Raw genomic sequence first — 26,500 nt, forward strand, 5'->3', positions numbered from 1 at the left:
TTTTTTTATTTCATTATCATAACCTGTCGTCACTTACAAAATCTGTTCTAAATAACCATACTCCTCAACTTCTTCAAGACTCTCACAATCAATTACAATCTATTTACTTTCGTGTTGAACATTACTTTGGTTTTACTCTTATTCATTTTTAAACCTACTTTGAGACTTTCTTTGTTTAGATCACTCAGCATATCTTGCAAGTCTTCTGCTCTTTCTGAAATAAGGATAATGTCATCCGCAAACCTTAGGTGGTTCAAATATTCGCCATTAATCTTTAAACCTTTCTTTTCCCAACTCAATCTTCTGAAAATATATTTCAAACAAGCTGTAAATAATTTGGGTGAAATTGTATTGCCTTGCCGTACTCCTTTCTCGATCTTGATCTTTTCTGTATATTTATGTAGTCGAATTACAGCGGTACCTTTCACATAAATCTTTTCTAAAACTCTTATGATATGTTCGTTTGTATCCTGCTTGCGTAGCGAGTTTAGTATTGCTATTTATTCTATCGAATCAAAGGCCTTCTCGTAGTCTACAAAAGCTAAACAGAGAGGTATATTGTATTCTGTCGTTTTCTCGATTAGTTAGTTTATCGCTCCTAAAGCCTGCCTGTTCTCTCGGTTGGTTTCCATCTTAAACTTGATTTAGTCTATTTGTAAGGATCTTGGAGAATATTTTATATACATTTGATAGCAAGCTAATCAGTTGATAGTTACTAAGATCCTTCTGGTCTCCTTTTTTATGAAGCAAAATAACTATAGCATTGCACCATGATTCAGGAACACTTTCTTGACGTAAGCACTGGGTGTACAACTCATCTTTCAATAGATCTATCAATATACCATCTTCCCTAGGTGCTTTTCCTTGTTTCATAGTTTTTAGAGCAAATTCTACTTCTTCCTTTGTAATCTCTGGTACACTACTAACGTCTACACATGAATTTACTGACTCAACTACGGTCTTCGACGAGTAAAGCTCTTGGTAAAATTCTTCTACTCTTTTTACCATTGTGTCCCTGCATTTAATGATTTCTCCATTTCTATCTTTCAAATATATCATTTGTTGTCTTCCTAAAGCATGTCTGCGCTCGGCCACTTTAATACTTTTACCTTTCCGAATAGTTTCCTCTATTTCATCCATGTTTTTCTTTTTTTCTCTGATCTCCCTTTTTTTGATAAGCTTGTTTAGTTCTACTCTTTCTATTTCGTCCCTCCTGCTTTTAATCTGCATGGTCCTTCTTCTTTTAATTAGGTCATTTGTAGCTTTGGAGTATTTGTTTTCTCTAATGTTTTTTGTGCTTCCTACTTTCTCTGCCGATTCCCTAATGATATTCACTAAATTCAAATTCATATCTTCGACGGTGTCCTCGTTAGTTCTTAGAGCTTCGAATCTATTTTTAATTTCTAACTAATTTTTTTCTTATTATCCTTAACCTTTGCAAGGCTTATTTTCTTTCTTAGAATTAGTTTATTTCTCTCGGCTCTGAAATTGAATTTAGCTGTGCAACCTACCTACTATTCTATGGTCACTACCTATGTTGACTTTATCACCGTAACATTGCTAACGCTTTTGCTCTCGTCTCCTAATATCAAGTCTGTTTCGTTCTTTGTTCCATTTGGACTTCTCCACGTCCATTTACTACCTACACGCTTTTAGAAGAAAGTGTTCGTTATCCTCGTGTTGTAGTTCTCTGCAAAATTGACTAACATCTCGCCTCTGTCATTTCTTTTACCTACTCCAAACTTACCAATGCACGTCGCATCTCCCATCTTCTTCCCCACTTTAGCATTAAAGTCGCCAATTACCAACGTGTACTTACTTTTTTCTTGATCCATTACCTGACTTAAATCATCATAGAACGACTCGATTTCATCGTCTGAACTCTGTGATGTTGGTGCATAAACCTGAACTATTTTTAGAGTGTACCTTTTACACAGCCTAATCATAATCCAAGCTACCCTGTCTGACAAACTACTGAGTTTGACTACGTTACCAGCAACCTCTCGGTTGATCAAGAATTCTACTCCACTAGATCTTTCTTTGTCCTTACCTCAAAGTAGAACAGGTGATGACCATCTTGTAATTGTAATTCGGACTTCGCTCATTCTTACGATGTCCCACTTGATGTTGTCTAATTCTTCCATTAAACTCTCCAGCCTGTGATCTTCTGAGAGACTTCTTACGCTGTAGGTATAGATCTTCATTTTCTTTATGTTGTTTAATGTCCAAGGCTTGGATCTGCTTGGACAGTGCTTACTCACATTCAGTGGCACACTGCCCGTAAGCACACGAAGCAATGCGGTTGGACCCTTAGGAGACGATGATCCAACAGGAACACCCGGCTTTGTTTTTGTTGTGTTGCTCATATTGGCTATGAAGGGGGGTTGGCAGTAATCTCATCTCCGTGCCAAAAGGTTTCTGGTGAGACATTTCTCTGGTGTCACCTTATTCATTATATTCGGTGAAGCCGAATTTATAGGTTGCCCAATGGTCCATGCCGTCATTATGACGGTACCCCATATATCTATGAGGAATTTCCCTGTTCGCCATCAGGGACGTCCCAGTTTGCAGTGGGTCCTGCGACTGTGCGTATGAGCTGCTCTTTGTTTGATTTTTCTTACAAAACCTGTTCGATATGGGTAACCCTGCAGAGATTTTCTCTCTATCGACTTAGCTTTTGTAGTCATTAAGATTCTCAATACCTATCCAACACGTCAAGGTGTGAACTCTCGGATAGGGAGCATATTCATACCTTATACAAATGAAAGAGCTAGCCGCAGGAACTTTGTGGACTTTCTTCGACTAGCTTTGTGGTCTTTCTAAATCTCAAAAGTGCTTTTGATTTTGTAAACAGAGACTTTATCCTTTACCAGTTTGTGAATTTTGGAGGGGGTAATCTCTTGAGGTAGCTACGAAGTTGCCTTGATAATAGATCATCCCATTTACTTTTCAAATGGGGCTTTTATCACCACCCGGAGTTTTGAACTTGGTACCACCCGACAGGTAGGAGTCCTTAGTCAATTCTTATTCAATATCCTCATGCACCGTCTCCTCTCTCTTCTCCCTAATGCCCCAGGACATCAATCACATGTTATTCGGATGACATCTGCATACACTCCACCTTGCATGAAGTTCTTCAGCATTTTCTCCATCAGTTCTATGAGCACTTATCCTTGTATGGCCTCACCATCTCCCCACACAATCTACGAATTCTTCCTGACTTCCTGGTGGTTGCAAGCGTTATACCACAGTGTACACAGCATGTCTATCTGGAAACACTTGTTCATATCATCCCCTCGATCCAGTGAGGCAGGGTGTAAATCCCCTAGTTTAAGATCTGTTGCCTTTATTTTATCCAATCATACCTGGATGGTGACAGCTTCCAAACACTTGCCATGGATCTTATCAGGCTTCTGCATCAGTAGTTTTGCCTTTTCTCAGTCTATCAAGTGGTTGCTACTGTTTCTGTGTGTAACACAAGCATTTGGAAACCTCCATCAAACAGGCACTCAACACGATCGAACGAAATAGAGGTATGTACAACGTTTCATCCCACCTAATTTCTTTGCTTCCAATTGTAAGTAAAATCCTGGAAAAGTATCCCTTGTTGCCCTCCTTACTTATTCTATTTCTTTACACCTTATTTTGTGCATCAACAGTAGACAAAATGTCCCCTCACCTTATTACTTCCACTTACGTATTTGCCCATTGACAGTGAATAAATGTCCTCCTGCACACGGACAGTTGCTCCCTATCTTTCTTTGCAGTCCCTAGGCTTCAATAAACTTCCCCGTTACCTCCTGGTCCTTAGAGATTTCTGTGCCACGACTATGTAATGTACTTAATAAAGCTTTAATACGTGAACCGCAGTAAATGGTGCTTCTTTTGATAGCCTCATCGGAAACTGCCAGCTGCATACATGTTAAACACATGTACCACACTGGCACAAATGATACTTAATATTGTTCTTACACTACCCTGGTTAGAAGTTCTCCACCTGATGACATCCAAGTGGGTCCAAAGATACGCTCAAGCTTCCGGATGTAACGCAGGGTGAAATTCTTCTGGTCCATGGACTCTTGAGTTATGTCAGTAGTACTCATGGTGATCTGTAGTCCAAGAAGAATTTGCTGAAAAAAGCGTAATATGTATGAGAGACTTATTCACTTACTAATTTATTCAACCGTCTAATTCTAATGATGATGAACTATAATAATGCTGACAGGAGACCTTTTGGTCCATCACAAACTTGGATGAAAAAATGCTTAGATGGCTATTCAAATAAAATAAAAAAATATAATTATATTACATTGAATTGCTTCGACTGGAAACGACAGTTGACGATACGGTTGGCAAAACTTATCCTACCTGCTTCTTGGCTACATCTTGACAACTTTAGGATATTTCTCGTTCCGTTAGTATCTAGTGTGAAATTACTCACAGAACTTATTACATACATACATACATACATACATACATACATACATACATACATACATACATACATACATACATACATACATATATTCATACATACATACATACATACATACATACATACATACATACATACATACATACATACATACATACATACATACATACATACATACATACATACATACATACATACATACATACATACATACATACATACATAAAAAAGACCCTTTCTCCTTCAAAATGTGGTAGCATAGTGAGAGTATAACCTAACCTTTCTCTTACCCCACCCCCATCCAAAAGCTTATCCAAAAACCCATACGCTTTCCCTCCTATGTTATCACCTTGTGGATGAAGACTTATTCCTGACCCTTTTCCACTGTTCGGTCAGAGGCAATGCATCAAGAAACAACATCTACACGGCAGGATCCGACTGCTGAAGGTGTTGACCCCCATCGCTTCATTATGTGGCGACCCCCTTCCCACTCACCCGAAAAATATGAGAAGCAATGAAAAAGAAATTCCTTCGGGCCTCGTCATTTTCGCATCCATTCACAAACATTCTCCATTCACATCTATCTCTTGGATCTCCCTCCTGTGCTCGACTGACATTTTCCTTGTATCCACTGCCCCTTTCACCCATCTATCCTCTTCATTCTTGGTCTTTTCCTCAAGTTCCCTTTATCTACCTCCATCTTCTACACTCTTTATGTTAATCTTTCTTCACTCGTTCTTTCCACATGTCCAAATCATCTAAGCATTCTTTGATCAACCATATTTACCAAGTCTTTTTCCATCCCAGCTTTCCGCCTCACTTCTTTATTTCTAATACTGTCTATCCTTGTAAAATATTTACATATTCCTAAGGTCCGCTCTCATCTCAAACACGTTTAGGATCCTCCTTTCTCCTTTCTTCGTATTCTAAGTATGCTCCGTGCAATGTCATGGGTACAGCCACTCCCTTGTACATTCTTCTCTTTGCATTCATAATTCATCCCCAGATATCTATTTTTCATGACACTTTTCATTGCTCACAGACATTTACTTAATTCCTTTACTCTATAATTCATTCACACACCCACTCCATCTTTCCCTGCCATACATAACCCCAAATACTGTAACTTTTCCACTTTCTTCAACACTTTGATCTTTAAACTCCCTTTTTTTCACCTCCCGATTCCTTTAATCAATACCCCCCCCATACTCCTTATAAAGTACACTTTACAGATTGAGCCCTCTAAAACTTCTACATTCATACTTGTCCCATTTTCCCTGGTATATAGGAATTATACATGAACAACTCCAATCCACTTGCATACTTCCTCCTTTTAGACGCACACTAAGCAATATCATTAGCCAATCCACTATAACTATTCTCTTTGCCAGACCATGACAACCAATTAACCCATGTATCTCACCAGAATTTCCCGTCCTACCTACGCCCACCCATAGCCCTTCCCAAAGCTCCCTCATCCACACCCACACCCTCCGCACCTCGGTCACAAGGGAGGCCAAGGAAAACTCGAGACTTCACCGTCCTAAAACCAGAGCATGCAACTCGGATTGGACATCCCGCCGCAGCTCCGACTCGCAGCCCGTTCACCCCAGCTCTAACTTGTCCTCACTGGAGTCATCTAAGCCCACCGGTGGTCTCTCCCGTCGAGTGCCGGTACCAAGAGCCAGCTCAACCGGTATGTCCAAGATGAACCTCACGACCATCTGCAAGGAGACGCTGCGAAGAATAATCCCCTTCACCTCTTCCTTTGACCGCCCAGGGCCAGCCCTCCCAACCCCTAAGGCTAACTAAATCTTCCCCCCTCAAGTAAGACTCACTGGATACAAAGTCTGTTTCACCATGTGTAGAGTGGATCTTTAAGTGTGTTCCGTCAGAACGTCCAAAGCTGGAACCCAAAAAGGACTTGCACCTTTTCTGAGATTACAAAGCACGGTCCCGACTTCATCTGTTTGACCTTGATGGACAACCCAGCACCCGACATCATTCCCAAACTCCAAGGTTTTAACATATGGTGTCGGGGTCTTGCTCTCCACTTGGAAGTCTGTATCATGGCTAGGAAGTCTCTCCAGGCCACGATACTTAATCACTTTCACCATGAGCAGATGCTCGCGGTCAGAATCATTACTTCCCGCGGTCCCACCTTCCCCGTGGTTCTTTTCTTCCACTTGTAGACATTGCCAGCATGATGGTCTACAAACTGCCCACTTGCTTCTTAGGCGATTTCAACTATAAGCAACCGGGATTGAATCTCGGGGCGTGCAAAAATCCAGTGAGTCGCCAGCTTCACTCTATTACTGTACTTCATAGGCTGAGGCTCCTGGGACCGGACTTCCCTAGGTTCCTGTCCCGTAGAACGAGTGGAAAGCCGGAATTGGTCTTCTCCAGGAGCCGAACTTTCTCAACTCCATTATTACAGCCAGGGCCCCCACCCTCTCCGACCATATACCTCTCATCCTCCGCATCTCCATTTCCATTCTTGCCCCACCGTGCCAAGCTTGCGATACAGTCAGGCAGACTGTGATGGCTTCAAGGTATCACTTTCGAAGTTCGTCGGCAAGTAGATGTAGAATGCTCCGCCCTCAGTCATAGAGGAAGAATGGCGCAGACTCACGAAATTCGTCTAAAGCTCCATGAAGAAAAGCATTTTACCAACGACCTATTGCAAAGTGGCGACGTTCATGCCCTTTTCGATCACAGAGATTGAGGATTGCCATGCGGACACATTTCGATTCTTTCCTTGCCTCGTGCCCAGACTCGTGTGAAGCAAAAAAATAAATAAACAAAAAAGATAAATAAATAAAATAAAATAAAATAAAATGAAATGAATATATAAATAAATAAATAGATAAATAGATAAAAATAAAAACAAACAAATGAATAAATAAATAGATAAATAAATAAATAGATAGATAAAAATAAATAAATGAATAAATAAACAATAACATATAGAAAAAAAAATGGATGCAGAAAAGTTTGCAAGGGTCACTATTCCTAGGCTCGCGTCAGGAAGAGGGGCGCCTAACGACTTCGCTTTCCGGCTCGTGTGAAAAGTTCCCTCCTAAATTTGGAGGGACGTCAAACACGCGCTGGAAGAGAACTCTCGGCCTCCATCTCAGGTCATTAACCACTTAAACCATACACACTCCCCAACATCAAGCTGATCTTCTGGAATCAGCATGGAGTGAGGTCTTCAAACCATCCCGTTCAGGGACCGAGCTGTTTCGGAAACTTGCACAGGGTAAACACTTTCTTTTCTAGTAGTAATGACCTCGCTCTTAGCTCGTTAAGTTAGACAAGGCGACCCCTTGATGGCTCCCATTGACCAGGGAGAAGTAAGGGCGGTGGTCTCCGAATTCAAAGTCAAATCCACTGGCCCTACAGGCATTGGGATACAAATAGTCAAACAAATACCAGATAATACGATTACACATATGACAACATTATACAACTCTCTCGCCTCTTGGTACTTCCCTGGCCTCTTCAAAAACTTTGCAAACGATCCTAATATCCAAACACAACAAACCCCATTCTTATACAGGCTGATTTCCCTTCTTGAGTATTTTGGGAAGGTTTTCGAGCACGTTCTTTGCCGATGTCTGATCAGCTACCTAGAGGGGAAGACTCTTCAGCGGAACTGCCAGTTCGGTTTCAGGCCGGAGCGGAGCACAGGGAATGTAATTTTTAATGATTTATTTCCTAATGGGTCCCAAAACCACTGGACGATCGTCCTGGAAAGACAATCATGGCCTGCAAGGACGTGGAATATGCATTCGACACTGTTTGGCTCGAAGGTCTTAAGTACAAATTGTACCACTTTTTCGACCTAGTCCTGCCGTTCACGTAGTTACTCTGCAATTATCTGGACGACAGGTCAATTAGAATAAATTTGCAGAGCTGTCTGTCCCAGTCGTTTGTATCTAGGGCGGGAGAGTTCGGTCCTTGTCCCAAATTTCTACAACCTGTACACCAATGATATCCACCCTATTCTCGTAACCAGGCCCTAACTCAGTCATATGCGGACGACATCAAACACCTCAGCAAACATAAAACACTACAGGAAACAGTACACATCGTGCAAGACACACTAGACAGGGCACATGCATGGAAACAACAATGACGCATTAAGACGAATGTGTCGAAGTGGAAAGCTGTATACTTTCATTGCAACACGAACAACAAAACAATCATCGAAACCCTTCTCAAAATAAACAGCCTACTCATTCTGGCCAGGCCACCGCGTTGGGAAGCACACTGGATCGTTGTCTGACCTGGGGACCACCCTTTCGCATCCAGAGAACAAAAGCTAAAACTACACTGGGAAAACTCATACGTTTCTCGTCTGCGTTCATGGTCGTTAAACGTCGTCTGTACTCAGCAATGGTCAGATCGATACTGTGCCAGTCTCCTAGGTCGAGCCAGATGGTATACGCTTCAGTTACTCTCATCAGAGCCTTCAGAACAGACAAGAATTGGAACGATTTTAGAACCTCTGAATAACTACACCACGTGAAATTCGTCCATTAAACCAACACAAACACACACTGCGCACCAAACATTTCGAAAGACTTCACGCCAATCACACCAAGGCCACATTCTACAGATTTCTTGTCCTCTGGGGGCTTTCCTCTACCGCTGTATACAGTGACCAGCGGATGTTAACGTATCATTTTACCAGCTTAGACTGATAGTGACCAGACGCACTACGATGTGTTGAGTCCTGTCTGAGTACCAAGGACATGAGTCCGTCCGGAACCAGCAGCAATCGAAAGAAGAGGTAGTAGGTTCTCTACACATGTGCTATGACTGGCCGGGATCGTTCCTCGGTGGATACATTAATTCATTTTGTGTTCTCTACTCATATTTGTCTTTCTCTCGCGGGTAAAACAACTTCGCTACTTCAGGAGGTGTTTTGTTTCGTCGTTAGGAGACAGGCTATGACCATTACATTACATTACAACACTCATTGCATGTACACCCGCATAGAGGCAGCAATTCTTCCTGCGTGTCACACACACACAAGTACATCGCCTTTATCTCCCACTGAATTTAATTTAATTTCTAACTTTTTCTCCTACTGTATCTTCTCATTTCAGTTTACCTACCACTAAAAAAAAATCCATCTTTCTGACTGCCCCTCCGACTTAGCCTCTATCTCCTATCCTAATTTTGTTGGTTGACAAGCCGCGGGCTTCGCCCTCCCTGGCTTCACCGGGTGCTTGGCTGCGCAAACAGCGGCCTACGGCCGCAGCTTTCCGCGCTCTAATCCCTTGTTTTCCCCTTCGGCCTCGGCCTCGGGGCGGAACCCCAACACGGGATCCCCAGCACGAAGAAGAACGCGAAGAAGAACGCGAGGAAGAAGAACGCGAAGAAGAACGCGAAGAAGAACACGAAGTAGAATGCGAAGAAGAACGCGAAGAAGAACGCAAAGAAGAACGCGAGGAAGAAGAACGCGAGGAAGAAGAACGCGAAGAAGAATGCGAAGAAGAACGCGAAGAAAAACGCGAAGAAGAACGCGAGGAAGAAGAAGAAGAAGAAGAAGAAGAAGAAGAAGAAGAAGAAGAAGAGGAACGCGAAGAAGAAAAAGAAGAAGAAGAAGAAGAAGAAGAAGAAGAAGAAGAAGAAGAAGAAGAAGAAGAAGAAGAAGAAGAAGAAGAAGAAGAATACCACCTGACCCCGACTTACCCAAGCGCTTTTTCAAGAATATTTTTAGGACAAAGTGTCACCGTAATACCACCTGTCCCCGACTTCCACAGCGTTTTTTAGAAGAATATCTTTATTTAGACTTATTAAATATCTTGATTAATAGAAATTCCAAAAAAGAATTCCTTCACAAATACTGAAGCAAGGCTCGAATTCTAAGTGTCCTGTCCATAATTCCTGAGCCACGACACAAAGAAACTAATAAGTATTCCTAAAAATTGCTCAGTGGTAATAGCCCCCTTTTTACACACAGCAATATCTTTTACTTTTTCTACAGACTTCTCTTCCCCTCCCAGAAACACCGATCCCGCGTGAACTGGTGGTCTTTTCTAGGTAGTCCAGATTCCATTTCTCTTGATGCCCTTCGTATGTCACTTGTTCCTAGTCCTGTCATTCTCTTTTCCTATAACATTAATTTCCCTAATATCTGTCACTACCGCATGGTCTCTGTCCTCTTCTACATTCAAACTCCATGAAATACGCTACCCGTCTTCCTCTTTCTACCTTTACTCTCCTCAACATCCACCCATCAGTCTCATTACCGTTTTCTCTCTACTTGACTCAACCCTTCACTGTTTTCCTTCCTTTTCTTCTGAAAAATATATTCATTCTCTCTAAAGTTATCTGTAAAAAAAGCTTGTCATAAAAATCTACTTTATCTTCCATTTTGCTACCATCCTCTTTATTTTGTACCTCTCATATTTTTCTACTTTCCAATCACTCTCCATGTGCTTTTTTTTTTTCTTCTTCCACCATGGACATCATCTCTTTTTCCCACCATTCACTGCCTTACCTTCTGTTCCCTCACATTCTCTTCATCCCATGCACCGTCTTGCGCACTTTAACACGTCTTCCTTGAATTATACACATTCTCACTTTACTTCTGCTTCTCCTATCTTTTTTCTTCCGCTTTTAAATATGAAGAAAGCCGATATATGGAAGACAGATAAGTACCAAAGTGGTGAGTTAAACACAGGAAACAGTTGGAGTTTTATTCACTGACATATCGTCCTTACTAGGAGTTTTTTCTAGTAAGGATAAAACGTCAGGGAAAAAACTCCAGCTATTTTCTGTGTTTATCTTTAGAGTCCCACTACTCATCTCTCTTCCACACATCGACATGTCGAATGCTAGTAACCGACCAGGAGCTTTTTAGAGTGAGTTTCTTACGAGAGGGAAGACCGATAACTGTTTACTTCGCCGCAGACTCCTGAGATATTTCCAAGATGAATGTTACGTCAGTGAAAAAAAAACGTTTTTTTTTTTCTGCTTTTATCTGACAGCCTTGCCACACAAGGAGACCTGATAACAAATGACTGCTCCCCTCCTACTACTCTCTGCCTGCGACAAAAAGACAGTCCCACGCAAAGACAGGCTTAAGTATCTTAACTGATACTCTTTGGTGATCTAATAAAGGTATTGAAATGGGTCAAGGGTCATGTAGGCAAGGTCATCATATTAGGAAAGCAGGGCAGAACTCGCAGTGATGGGCTTAAACTGGACAAATCTAGGCTTAAGAAGGAAATAGGCAAGAACTGATTTACCAACGGAGAGATAAAGGAATAGAATAGACTTAGTAACCATGTAGTGAGCACTGGAATGACTCAGTGTTCAAAGAGAAGATTAGATAACTATGAATAGGGATGACAGGAGGTAAGTGACATGGCATTTCTAGTGTAAGTCCTTATGGTATTTTGCAACCCCCTCTATTTTTATCCTCTTATGTTCTAAGACAAAGCAAATATCAGTCCAAGGTTTCTTCGTAGAGGGATCTCTTGAAGGATTTGTGGACTTTTGTGAAATGCTGCGGGGCTCCGGGACCCCACTCGGTGAAACTCGAGGTAACAGATGATCGATCGATTAAAAAATTATCATTATTATATCATTATCATTTTCACACACACACACACACACACACACACACACACACACACACACACACACACACACACACACACACACACACACACACACACACACACACACACACACACACACACACACACACACACACACACACACACACACAACACATATGTTGACTTTTGTTTCAGATTATACATTCATATTTACATTTTCAGCATTTGTATGAAGGATTTACAATTAGTATTACATTTTCTAGTCTCCTAATGTTCTACATAGATCTGGCACTCTACAATTGATCTTGTCATTATTAGTAGATGTGTCTTGGTGTGGTGTGTGGTCAGTTGATTATAATTATGTCTTCCTACGAGCGTGTGAATTGTTTGGATGTGAATAGCTAGGTCGGTTATCCATTGGTCCTGATTCTCTGTCATGTGATATTTACGTGATAAGTATGTAGCGTTCTGTTGATGTGAGAGAGAAAGGGAGGTTTTGTTACGTTAGGGGCGTTCTGTTAGTCACGTAGACATATTTGGTCAAGTGACATGCATGTGAATGTAACTGATGCATAGTGCATTAAGTGTACATATATTATCTGAGGGTTAAATGTGATTACAAATAGATATGTTTAGTTCCGCATGGATACAGGGGTCCCGTCATTTATCGTGGTGCTTGAGCTCGTTGATAACGTCAATGACGGGGTTTTATCATATCTGGGAGAGAGTGAGCAATTGCTCAGGTGTTACCCATGGAAATTGATCTCGATTTAATAGGGCCTCTTAGTTTCGTTCACAGGGATATATTGCGGAACAGGGCGGATCGGCAGTGCAATAAGGGGATTTTCCTTTTGGGAGGGCAGTTGCTTCCTCCCTGTTGTCGTTCTTTGGTCATTATCATTATCATCATCATATTCATGTCGCATATGTGTTAGTTTAGAGAATTTAAGTTTAAAAGAGATTTTCTAGCCTTTTCTCCGTGTAGGGTGAGCGGAGTGGGCCACGAATAGGGTTCCTTAATCGTGTAGGCTGCTGCCGAGATACGTTGGTTTTTAATTCCACCAAGGAACGACCACCGTGTCTACACCGCCTGTTGTATGGATTGTGACTAAAGGCTTCCAGAGATCTATTATTGCTTGGTGTGCCTATTGGGCACATACATACGCACTATCACTTAAGTTAGGGCGAAAAGGAATGAAAGTGGGTTGTGTGCAATAATGAAGATAGATCGCTTTGTCGGCTCGAAGAGAGGAGTATCGAACAACACCCACTTCTTTTGCTAATGGCAGTCTGTCGGTGAACGACGACGACAGTGCTCTGGTGAATTGTAACGAGGTAAGTGGGGATGGTTTACATATGCAAGTGAAGATCTTCGTGATGTGTCCATGTAAATTCAGGAATGAAAAGGGATTACTCGGGTTGTTGTATACAGGAGGGGAGGTAAACAGACTTTCAGCCTCCTTTCAACTTTCACCCACCTTTCTCTCTTCTGCCTTTCGTCATTTCCCCCTTCTTCACTTTCACTTCTTATTACTGTTTTGGTTTCACATAATTTAGTCGGTATGACCTGTTGCCTTCAATCATTCCTCTTTGCTAGTTCATTATATCATAATATTTTCCTTCTGATATAATCTTCAGACAAAGGGGAAGTAAAGTTTTGGTAAGTTTTCTTTCCTTTTCTTTCTGTGTAACCCAGCTGCATTCCAAGTAAAAGTACCACAATCTTTAGGTAGCCACTTATGTTCTTCATACTTAATTTTTTGCAATAGAAGCTTCATACTTTCATATGTTTCCTTCATGTTAGCCGCATAGGCCAGAGGAACAGAAGGAAACTTATTTCCATTGTGGAGCAAAACAAATTTTAATGTCACTTTTGAAGAATCAATAAACAGTTGTCACTAATTCCTGTCATATTTATGGTTTAGTTCCTCCATAACAGAATATATATCATTGCAAAACACCACACAATTCTTAAGTGAGAAAAAAAATGTTCAAAATCACAATGTCGCTTACAAAAATCTAACTTTTCATTTATTCTGGGGAAGAATCCAGCCCTTTAACCTGGAAACAAGAAGTTCAGATTATTTTTTGACAAGTTTAAATCCAACACAAGATCAATCAGATCTTCCTGATTCAATAAATGTGGTTCAGTTGAAGAACAGATTGACTGAAAGTGCATAACAATCTTACACAGTGTTGCCAAACTCAGTGTTGCCATACGCTTGATTAAAATATATCCCACGTAACCCACGTATTGTAACATACCGTGGAACACAAAAACTGTGAGTGATGGAAAAAATGGACATTATTTTTGGATTCTGCATGCAAAAACATATGAGATACAGATATTGTTTTCCTTGGGACAAATTCTTTGTTGACTAGTGATATCAGTCGAGTATGGAATATGGACTACTTAGTACAGACTACAAGCTTGCGCAGGTTCGGTTTCTGTAGGAAAATTAATTGATAGTCGTGTATAAAAAGGTGAGTATTACCTCTGAGAATTTTTAAGGGGCATTTACTAGAGCATGTATCGCGGCTCGGGAGAAATGTGACAGGAGATTTGGATACCGAGGCTTGCATCTATACTAACCAATGAAAGCAAGAAAAATGGTCGAAGACATGATTGTTGACAAAGCCAGAAACACGGAAAATATTTTAGTGAGTGGTAAACTGAAATGCAAATATATAGTATGAAAGAAAATTATAAATGATGTGAATTTTAAAAGAAAAAGCATGTGTACAGTATATGTTCGTACATGTGGGCGTCTCTTTATTTGTGCAAAAATGTGTATATGTATCCGAAGAGAAGTAACATTAAGTTGATTATATGCTATTTCTCTTATGAGGTCTAGGTGTGATATGTCGGATTAGGTGTTTGTGTTTCGCGTGTTTTACTGGCCACTAGGACATATAATGCGGAGGGAAGGGTTGGAAGAGGTGGTGATGACGGGAATAGTGGAAGGAAGGAGAGCAAGAGGAAAGCAGAGGGAGAAGTATATGGACGGGCTGATGAGGGCGACGGGAAAACAACTCAAACCAGCACAGATGTTACAAGTAACTAGGGACCATGAACGGTGGCGCTCCATGGTTGTCGAAGTCCAAGAGGATATGGCACGACGGTAAGGTTAGGTAAGTTTCATGTGTAGTCTTTCCAAATGTCTCACGTGCATTTTGTGTTTATGTTGGTTGAGTGAACGGATGTTGGCAGCTGGGTGTAGAGATTCAAATGTTTTGACGTCGTTTCATTGCAAACCCGTGATGAACCGGACTGTGGCATTCTGAACCATCTTTTGGAAGTAGTTGTTTGTGGGGCATGTCATCTGGCTCAATCGCGGGCACTGACACAGTAATGGCCTGACCAAAGTTAGGTTGAAGCAACGTTTGGTGATTAATGTTTCGGTTTGCGTAAATGTGGAATCCAGGAAAGGCAACTGTTTAGTGTGCTACAAAGGCATGGTCTATGGCTGAGATATTTGTGTTGTTTATCGTAAGAGGAGTGTTCGTGATTGTTCTGTTGGTTTTACTGTAGTGGAAGTATACAGCTTTGCATTTAGTCGCGCAGGTCTTAATATGCCATTGTTGTTTCTATGCGTGTGCCCCATCTAGTATGTTCTGCATTATATGCAAAGCTCTTTCCAGTGTTTTGTGTCTGTTAATGTGATTAGTGTCGTCCGCATACGAAAAAATAGAATTCCGGTTGCGTGGGTAAGTAGCACTGGTAGGTTATTCGTGTATAAATTGTATAGAGTGGGGGTAAAAATAGAACCCTGAGGCACTCCAGCCTGTGCTACAAAAGGTCGGGGCAGGCAGCCCCGACACTTTATCTTTATTGTCCTGTCATCCAGGTAATTGCAGAACAACCGTGTTAACGGCAGGGCAAATTCAAAATAGTGGTATAATTTGTATCTAAGCCTTTCATGACAGACAATGTGGAATGCCTTCTCCACGTCCTTGCAAACCAAAATTACTTTATCAGGGTGACTGTCTGAATGTCTTTGATCACACTGAGTGATCATGGAGATTGTGTCTCGAGCATTTCGCTCCTGTCAAAAAACCGAACTGGCAGTCGCTCAATGCTTTCATCATTTTCAAGTATCCGGTTAGGCGACAGAAGAGGACGTAGTCGAATGTCTTACCAAAGTAGTCTAAAAGGGAGGTGGCCCGGTAGGTTAAGGGGGCAGATGTAGGTTCCAGGGGTTTGGAAATGAGGATGGTATGGGAGGCCTTGAAAATATGTAGGAAGTAACCAAAGGCAAGTGATTTACTATATAATGTTGTTATATGTGCATTTCTGTTGTCTGGAAAGCTTTTGAGTAGATGTGGACCACTGCGTGAAGGGGACTTGATTTTTAGTGCAAAGATTACCCCATTTACCTACTTTATCACGAAGAGGATCATCTTTATATAACTCAGAGGGATCAATAGTCCCATCGGGAGTGAGATCACTACAACTACTCACAAAAGTCTGAACTCTGTAGCTGTTCTTAAGCCAATGTGGTCCTTGCACAGGATGGGGTTTAAAAACCTTACTCTAGTAGTTCAGCTTACTGTTGGAGAGTGTGTACAGAGTGGTTGAAATGGTTGATGACCTTGGGTAGAGGCTGTTAACTCCCTTCCAGCTGCTGTTTGACAGTCCTCTAAAATTTGGAAGGATCAGTCGCACAGGGACCAAACTGTGCAAATATCTATCTCGCTAAAGCTACAGTGGCGTCACTAGTCCCTGTTCTTGTTCAATTGAACATTTTTATCCCATTCGTTCCTGTAGTCAGCTAGAATGGAATCTACACCATAATTTTGTTCTTAAGAGTTATTTGTGATCTGAAATGCTAACGAGATGTAAGAACCTCCGATTATATTATTTGGGCCTCTCTGTGGTCAGCTGATCACTCGGCCTTGATAGTGAACACTCGGCGGCACAGTCAAGGTAAAAACACACCACCACCACCACCACCACCACCACCACCACCACCACCACCACCACCACCACCACCACCACCACCACCACCACCACCACCACCACCACCACCACCACCACCACCACCACCACCACCACCACCACCACCACCACCACCACCACCACCACCACCACCACCACCACCACCACCACCGTATCCTGAAGAAGTTGATTCGGCTTTATGGTGGTTCCTTGGCCATCCCTAAGCCGTCAGATACCTTTGTGAATCTCTCGAGTGTTGTTCTTTCGGATGCGCAAGTGGAATTTTTAAATTTAACAGTGTTAACAAAAAGACCCAACTTGCATTATTGTATGATAATCTCTGTAAATTAGAACGTGAAGGTAAAATTTCTATCAACCCTGACCTTCAAGAGAACTTGCAAGCAGAGAGCACTAAGAAGAGACACCGTCCTTCTCAGGGTATTTTGTCCCCTCGCCTTCGCGAGGCCGCACAGCAGCTCCGTGACAACGAGCACATTATTATTCGCAAAGCGGATAAGTCTAATACCTTTGTGATTCTTGATCGTGACTGTTACCTGGATAAGTGTAATAATCTTTTAGGAGACCCTTCTAAATTCCAACCTTTGTCTCGTAACCCCACTGTTAATCTTAAGTCTAAGGTTAATTCACTTATTCACGCTGCTAATGCGGTCATTGGTGACCTTAAATTTGATTCCATTACTGGTGATTTTGCCCCCGGCTATTTTTACGGGAATGTTAAAACGCACAAGGAAGGTAACCCCTTAAGACCTATCATCTCTCAAATACCTACCCCTACTTATTCCCTAGCTAAACGCTTAAATCAGATTATCACCCCCTACATCCCCACCACTCATTCCCTTAAATCTACTGATGAATTTGTTGACATTTTAAGATGTAACAAGCCCTCGGGCATTTTAGCCTCCCTGGACGCTGAGAGTCTTTTTTCCCATGTCCCCTTGATTAGAACTGTTGACATCATCTTAAATTACACCTACCGCCATCCAGTGCTCCCTCCCCCCAAACTTTCTGAGCCTATCTTGAAAGACATGCTCATGGCTTGTACATCAGAAGCCCCTTTTAAATGTCCTTTAGGTAATTTGTATGTTCAGACTGACGGGGTTGCCATGGGGTCCCCCCTGGGGGTTTTATTTGCTCAAGCCTTCATGGCCCATGTTGAAGAAGAAGTTATTAGCAACCTCCCTATTAAACCCTCTTTGTACCGCAGGTATATAGACGACATTTTTGTGTGTGTCAATGACATGCGTTTACTTGAAGAACTTAGATCGAACCTCCAGGAAGTTTCAGGTTTAAAATTTTCTGTTGATTTAAACTATTACAACAAACTCCCGTTTCTTGATGTTATGGTGGACGCGTCTTCTGACAACTTCATCACTTCTGTTTACCGCAAGCCCACCAATGCTGGGAAATGCATGAACGGTGAGAGTGAATGTACGGCTGAGTACAAAAGAGGTGTTATTAAGGACTACATGCGACGGGCGATTAAGGTTTGCTCGTCCTGGCATTCACTACACGCAGAACTACAACACCTACGCCAGCTGTTAGTGAATAACGGTTATTCCAACACAGACTTTGACAACATTACCAATAAGATGTTAGACAGTAGTTTGTATAACCGTACCCCTCCCCACAATAATATCATCAAAGTCTTTTATAAGAATATCTTCAACAGCGCTTACCGTGAGGATGAGAAATGCATTAAAGACATTGTTTTTCGAAATTGTAAACCGGTGGATGAAAATGATGTCTTGCGCTTGGTGATATTTTATAAAAACCCACGCACTAGTTCCCTAGTCCTCAAAAATGATTTGTCTGGCACTTCTGGGATGCTGTCGAAAACTAACATAGTCTATATCTTCAAATGCATTACTGGAGACTGTGAGCTCCTTCCTCGTAGCTATGTTGGTCATACGACATGCAGCCTTAGCAGACGTTTAACCCTCCACCTCCAACAGGGAGCCATTAAGAATCATTTTGAACAGTATCACAAGTCTGTGTTGGATAGAGCAACCATTGTTCATAACACTGAAGTGCTAGCCCAGTGTAATAATATTAAGGAACTAAAAATGTTAGAGGCTGTGTATATAAGAGAATTGTCTCCTGTGATCAATGTGCAGGCTAATTTGTTGTCTGCTATTTCTTTATTTAATACGTCCTCGCGACATGCTATTCATAACCTCCCTGTGTATGCTAAGCACGCTACTTCACCTCACCTTACTCCGACTCCTACTCTCCCCCCCGCACCTCTCCCGCCCCCGTCCCCGCCCCCGCCGCAAGCTCTGAGAAAGTCTTCCAGGGTCAGGTCATCGGAGGTTTAAAGATCGCGCTTGACCTAAGAGTGTAGCATTCTATTTTTTCCTGTGACCATGTAACGTATCTGTAGATTGTGTTGCCTTAACTGTTCTTGTAACTTGATAATGACTCTATGTAGTCGAAACGTCAAATATTAAAATGGAGAACTTTGGAAAGTTCGTTTCCGCTCATCCTCCCAATATTAAAACTTTAGTGAGGAAACTTGAAAATATCAAGAAGAAAATTAATAACTGTGAAAATGCTGTGGTGTTCAATTCAGTGTGTATAAAAGAAAACCTGCGCCCTAAGTATACAATATATATATATGTATACATACATATACCAAGGCTTTTTCCCCCTTACAAGGGGGGTAGCCAAAAAGAAAAAGGCATAAAATCATTCCCACCCATTCCATCCCTGAATACACTCCACACCCCTCCACCCTCCCTCTTATCTTAGCACCTCCTGAATGACGGGTCATCCCTGCACCTTGTCCACTGCCCTGGGTCAGAAGCAGTGTCGCAAGACACAGCACATCCACAGCAAGGCCGCTTCATTAAATCGGCGACCCCCCTCTCCGTCCCCCCAATGCATAAAATGAGAGGACGGGGAGAAATCCCTTCGGGCTGCGTCAAATTTTGCTCACACATACTACCACACCCCCCATCCACCCGCCCATTCCACCTCATGCTATCACAACATCATCCATATACAACCATTCTCCATTCACCCCTGTCTTCTGTCCTCTCCCGTCCTTCCTCAACAGACATTCCCCTCTTCCCCAAAGCCCCCTTCACCCCATCCATCCACCTCATCCTAGGACGTCCCCTCATGTTCATTCCCTCCACATCTGCCTTCCACACCTCTTTTACTAGTCTTTCTTCACTCATTCTTTCCATGTGTCCAAACCATCCTAATATTCTTTCATCAACCCTATCTCCCAGCTCCCTTTCCACTCCCGTTCTCCTCCTCACCTCCTCATTTCTCACTCTATCTAGCCTAGTAACCCCCATCATACTTCTCAGACACCTCATCTCAAACACATTCAAACTCCTTCTCTCTTCTTCTCTTATGTTCCATGTTTCTGCCCCATACAGTGCTGTTGGCACAATCACTCCTTCATACAGTCTCCTCTTAGCATCCATTCCCAAATGTCTATTCCTCATTACACTCTTTAATCCACCAAGGCATTTACTCGCTTCTCTCAATCTACATTCTACCTCCACTTTCACTCCACCTTTCCCTGACACATTTGCACCCAAGTATCTAAAACTATCCACTTCCTCCAGTCGCTCTCCCTTAATGCTCACTTCCAGTCTACTGCCACTTTCACCCCTTGTACATCTCATCACCTTACTTTTACCCACATTTATCTTTAGCTTTCATCTATCACATACTCTCCCAAACTCTGCCACCAACTTCCTCAATCCCTCCTCCGATCCTGCCACAAGCGCAGTGTCGTCCGCAAACAACAGCTGGCTCACCTCCCACTTTTCTCCATTTTCTTTAACCATCTCCAATCCCTTGCCATCACTCACTCTCTCCATTTCCAATCCTTACACACGCTCTACTATTCTCATAAAAACTCTTGACAGCTCCCAGAAGCTTTCCTCCTATCCCGTATATATATATACTATATATATATATATATATATATAAACATATATATATATATATACTGTATATATATGTATATATATATATACATATATATATATATATATATATATATATATATATATGTGTGTGTGTGTGTGTGTGTGTGTGTGTGTGTGTGTGTACTAGCCAAATTACCCGCGCGTTGCTGCGGGCAAATGCTGATTATTTTAATTCTGATAGAATTTGCGGAGAAAAGTTACACGTATCAATATAACTCAATGGAAAATGTAACGCACGAAAAATGTGAAAACAGTATTTTTTTAATGTATCAATTCAAAATTACATTATAATTTTTTTCCTTTTTCTTGTTGCTGCGGGCAAATGCTGATTGTTTTAATTTTGATAGAATTTGTGGAGAAAAGTTACACGTATCAATATAACTCAATGGAAAATGTAACGCATGAAAAATGTGAAAACAGTATTTTTTAATGTATCAATTCAAAATTACACTTTTTTTCTTGTAAATCAATTTTGCAAAAATAACAAATCAAAAGTTGATCATTTTCTTTTTTGTTTATGACAGTATTTGTAAAATAGCAATTCAAAGTTTAATTGTTCGTGAATAATCCCTAACCTAACCATACCATACCTAACTTTAACCCTTAACCCTAACCAAAATATTTTTTAAATGAAATATAGCTTTAAACACTCCCCCTCCCAGATGTGCGCCCCCCTACCCGAAGGTTGGGGAACCCTAGTTTGAAAATACATGCATACACAAACACAAATATCATGTGCACATTCTTTTGCGTGCGTGTGTGTGTATGCGTGTGGACTGACAATAAATGCCTACAGCTAAAAGGTGAAGAAATATATCTATTTATATTCAGAATATATATGGTTATAGAGGTTTATTTGGAAAAACCTAGGAAGAGTTTGTAAATAATACATTACATTTACATTTATTGATTACAAGAAATACATCTTGCCTGGGTCTCTACCCACTACTCCTAGAAGGCATACTAGTATGCTTTTTACATTTAAAGTTATGTGTACAAGTTATTGAATCATGTCGATTGTTGCAGCGCTGCACGGTCCTGGTCGATCCCTTCGGTCCAGCCGACGTGGTTAGTGTCCTCTGTGCCCGTCGCGTACTATCTGGTCCAGCCGACGTGGTTAGTTTCCTGCACCCGTCGCGTCCCATCCGGTCGGTCCAAGGCATCATGCGCAGTTACCTCGGTGAAAAAGGAGAAGGTATTAGTCCTTTGGCTTAAATTGTTGTGGTGTGTCATAAGTCAAAATCACAAGTGTACAGTTAAGAACCCATCCGTATCCTCTGGGGGCTGGCACTTGAAGGAGGCGTCCCAGCCAGCGTGGTTGGTATCATCCGTTCGGTTCAAGGCATCCTGCGCAGTTACCTAGGTGAAAAAGAGTAGGTATTAGTCCTTGGCTTAAGTTTGTGGTGTGTCATAAGTCAAAATCAGCAAGTGAGTACAGTTAAACAGAACCCATCCGTATCATCTGAGGGGCGGCACTTGAAGAAGGCGTCCCAGCTGATACGAGGTAAGTGTCCTTGACAGTCGACGGATGAGTCCCCCGGCTGAAGTCCTGGGGCCCGCACGCAGAAAGCTGGTCGCTGGGCAGGGGGCCACATAATGATTTAGCCCGTTTGCCCCTGCTTCTCCACAGTGTATGCAGGCCTCCGGCTGTCCCTTCACCTCCGAGAAACATCGATATCCGAGACGGAGGCGGTGAAGGGTGATTTCCTCTACCCTGGAGAGACGGACTCCAGGGGTTTACACACTGTGGTAACTTGATACCAGCGTGCTGATGGTCTCTGGGCTGCCAGGTTCCTGTGGGTTTGCAGTTCCCTCTTGGCCATCGTTCTCGTTGCAATGGCCAAGATCTCAGTTCGGCTCGGGAGGACACCGATTCCGTCTTCCATGTCTCCTGTGGCCGCTCTTCTGGCCACCCTGTCTGCCGCTTCATTCCCTTGGATGCCAATGTGTCCCGGCACCCAGTTGAGGACGACTGATCTCCCTTGTTGACGGAGGGCCTTGAGCTGAAATAGCAACGAGGTCATTATGTGTTTGAGGTCATTGTGATAAATTCTAGATACTAATTGTAATAGAGCTAGACTATCTGTGTGCACAACTACATTACGTTGGTGGGTGCTGAGAGCATGGGTCAATGGTAGACCCACTGCAACACCCTCTGCTTGCGTCGAGCAGCGGGTGCCTAACACCCTTACTCCCTGTTGCACGTCCTTCGCGTCACCCGCTGCACCTGCCACGTTGTGTTCGGGATCCACGGCGCCGACTGTGATATAGACGACGCTGTTTTCCGTGGCGACAGATCTCATTGTGTCTTCCGCATCCGCCCTAAGGCGCGCCAGAGGCGTGCCGCGTCGCGACGCCATTATACAGATTCTGGTCGGTGGATTCTCCCAGGGGTGAGATTGCACGTAACCTTCCACCGGCACATCCCTCCTTTTCTGAAGGATAAGGTCATGCAGATGAAGGCCCCTTATGCGGTGTGCAAACCTCCCTGACCACCTCTTCCGCGGGAAGAGATCCGGATCGTGCTGATTAGCCTGAGCCGCAGGAACGAGTCATGTTCCCTCTGAATGACTCTGGTGGCAAAGGCTACCACCTATCCAGAGATCCTTGCACTGATAGGCAGCAGTCCCGTTTCTTGCTGCATATTGGCGACCAGAGTCCAGCGCGGCGCGCCAAGTATTATGCGCAGCGCCTGGTTTTGCACTGTCCCCAAGCCGGCCAACTGTGTCTCGGATAGACCAGCCAGAGCATTGCTGGCATAGTATATCAGCGGCCGAATTGCGCCGACGTAAAATGTCCGGAGGACAGCGCTGTTAGCACTGCTTCTTCGGTCGTCAAGGACCTCAAGGCTGAGGGCGATTTTCCCTGATGTAGGCCACTTCTGTCTGGAAAGACAGCTGGAGTCAAGCCAGACGCTAAGGTACATGTGCGTATTGACCCACTCTACCTCGTGTTCTTGCAGCAGGAGCCTGGTCCTCGGTGTCACGCTAGTGCCAAAACACATGGCTTTAGTTTTTGGTGGCGAGATCTTGAGGCCAAGCTCTTCTCATTTTAAGGAAATGCGGTCGAAGCACTGTTGCGTCCTTCTGGCCTTGGTCCCTCTGCCTACTACCACCAGTGTGACATCGTCTGCGTACGATAGGAGGCGGCATCCTGTAGTTAGAGGGGTGGCTATTGATTCCATCATCAGCACGTTAAACAAGGTGGGACTTAGAACCCTACCCTTGGGTGTACCATTTTCCAGGGGGTGATAGCAGGACTCCACTCCCTGTAGACGAACTCTGGCAGTTCCATTGGAGAGGTAATCCGCTATTCACTGTAACAGTTTCCCCTGGATTTCTCTGGCAGCAAGACTGTCCAAAATTGCAGCGGGATTGCCAAGCTCAAATGCCTTCTCTAAGTCAAAGAAGACGACCATGGCGTGACCTTGCCCCACATGGCTCAAGAGCGGCGCGACGCACTGAGCCGTGCCCACCCCTCTGGTGAAGCCATAGAGGTTCTCTGGTGCTGGTCCCAGTTTCCACAGGAGTCTTTGGAGAACCATCCTCTCCATGGTCTTCCCCAGGCAGCTCGTCAGGGAGATAGGACGGTATTTTCCGGGCTCCCTGGGCTTGGGGATAGGCACGATGTCGGCATGCTTCCAGTTGGATGGAAGTCTTGCACAGGACCAACTACTGTTTAGTACCTGGAGGAGTGCTTCTTCTCCAGCATCCCCCAGGTGTGCAACCATGGAGTACGTCACTAGGTCGCTCCCCGGAGTAGTGTCGGAGGATCTCTTACGTGAGGCTTGTAACTCATGGACGGTGAATGGCGTGTCCGTGTCACCCGGACACCACATGGCGGCTTGTACCCTGGCCTTTCTTGGTTCACGTAGCATGGCCTGTCTCTGCTGTAGCTTGACGGGTAGCGTGGCTGTGTGCGTGCGTCTGGCAAACTCTTGCGCCAGATTTTCTGCCTCGCACTGTGGTGCACTGAGAGCACGCCGAGGTGGAGTACGGCTGGTAGCTATGTGGAATTTCCTCCACTGTTCCTTTAGCGTGTTGGACTCGCTAAAGCTTTGGCACCATTCCAGCCACTTATCGCTACGCACACGTCGAGCTGTCTCCTTGGCCTCTTCGACGGCACTCCGGAGGTTGGCCAGGTTGGGAGGGTTGTGGTGTCTACGCAGGATCTTTCGTGGACGGTTGACCCTGTGGCTGGCATCCTTGATCTCCTGGTTGTAGTACCAACCATCACGATGTCTCCTCCTGTTGAGGGCGGTCTTAGGTATTGCCTCCTCTGCCGCTGCATGAATAGCAGAGACCAGTGAGGCCTCCGCATCATCCAACTCACCCATGGCCAGAGCGTCGGTGACGACCTCGCGAGCCACTCTGTCCTTGAACAACATCCAATTGGCCTTGCGTGGGTTCCACCTTCCTATTCTCTGGACCACTGGAGGTGGCGGGGCTACGGTGAGCGACATGTCTATTCCAAAATGATCACTCGTAGCCGTGTCGTTGATGCTCCACGACATCCGATGCAGCAATGAGGAGGAGACAAAGGAGAGATCGAGCCTACCATGTCGTACATGCGTCGGCGACCCGTCGTTCAGTAGGACCACACCCGGGTTGGTGTTCAAGATTTCTTCAATGTGTCGCCTGGACGAGTTTGCAGGTGACACGGAGTGAAGAATGGGGTGGTGCACATTAAAATCCCCTGCGAGGATGTACTGCTCGTCCTCGGCGACGGTGCATACTTTCCCCAGGTCCAAGTGTCAACGCCCAGGGGCCTTGTAAATGTTATACACATGGACCGTTTCATGGAGGGAGTGCAGTTGAACTGCGAGCACCTCCACGTCTTCCCAACATTCTATTGGTGGGTCTACTCTTAAACATGGGATGAAAGCATGGACAAGGGTCATACAACCTCTGCTTATGTCCGTTTGAGGTGACACGAACACGTGGTATCCAGAGATCCTGATCTCTTCCTCTCCCACCAGGGTCTCCTGCAGGAGGATGACCTGCTTTTCCTCCTGCCTTATGATAACTTGCAGAAGTGACTGTTTCGCTCTGAATCCGAGAATGTTCCATTGGAGGAAATGAACAGTTCGGGTGGTCGAGCGCACTGTCGGCAATCTATCCATGGTGCTTGTTGTCTTCTGAGGATTCCGCTGATGACGGCGGGCTTGACGGTGGAGAAGTGTCCGTATCCATCCCTTCGTTTCCCATAGGTACGTCAGGGAAGCCATCTACAAACGCTGCGCCACCTGCCTTAGAGAGGGTAACCTTCCGCCTCGTCTGATACCGCTGGACTCGGACTGGGCCCTCAGGCAATGCAGTCTTGACCGCGGCTCTTGCGGTACTCTTGGTACCTGCCTTGCCTTTTCGGACCGGCTCGTCAGACGTCGGTCGCCCTGTGCATACTGGGGAGGGCGCTGGATCCTCCTCGTGTGTCTGGACACTGGTCGAGGGCACTGGGGGAGGCCGCGCAGGAGATGGGGTTATTGGAGAGTTCTTGGTCACTTGGGTGGTACCTGGTGCAGCAGATGAAGACATGGAGGGCTTGGTGGCAGGTGAATACTTCTTGATGGAGACCATCG

At 43.8% G+C, this 26,500-nt stretch overlaps 2 protein-coding genes across 2 annotated transcripts in view; one reads left to right on the forward strand and one right to left on the reverse strand.

Moving 5' to 3' along the window:
• Positions 1-11,348, reverse strand: part of LOC143019995 (uncharacterized) — a 21,317-nt gene extending 9,969 nt beyond the window's left edge. The window contains exons 1-2 of the mRNA XM_076176080.1: positions 11,327-11,348; positions 3,978-4,130 (exon numbers count right to left, since the gene is read on the reverse strand). Of these exons, the coding sequence (XP_076032195.1) occupies positions 3,978-4,103 (126 nt within the window). The 5' untranslated portion in view covers positions 4,104-4,130; positions 11,327-11,348. The remainder of the gene's footprint in view (positions 1-3,977; positions 4,131-11,326) is intronic.
• Positions 11,349-12,987: 1,639 nt separating this feature from the next.
• Positions 12,988-26,500, forward strand: part of LOC143019748 (uncharacterized) — a 51,099-nt gene continuing 37,586 nt past the window's right edge. The window contains exon 1 of the mRNA XM_076175721.1: positions 12,988-13,350. The gene's annotated coding sequence lies outside the window, so the exon portion shown is untranslated. The remainder of the gene's footprint in view (positions 13,351-26,500) is intronic.

This window comes from Oratosquilla oratoria, chromosome 38 (genome assembly GCF_046742065.1).
Source record: "Oratosquilla oratoria isolate Oo_2021 chromosome 38, ASM4674206v1, whole genome shotgun sequence".
Taxonomy (NCBI): domain Eukaryota; kingdom Metazoa; phylum Arthropoda; class Malacostraca; order Stomatopoda; family Squillidae; genus Oratosquilla; species Oratosquilla oratoria.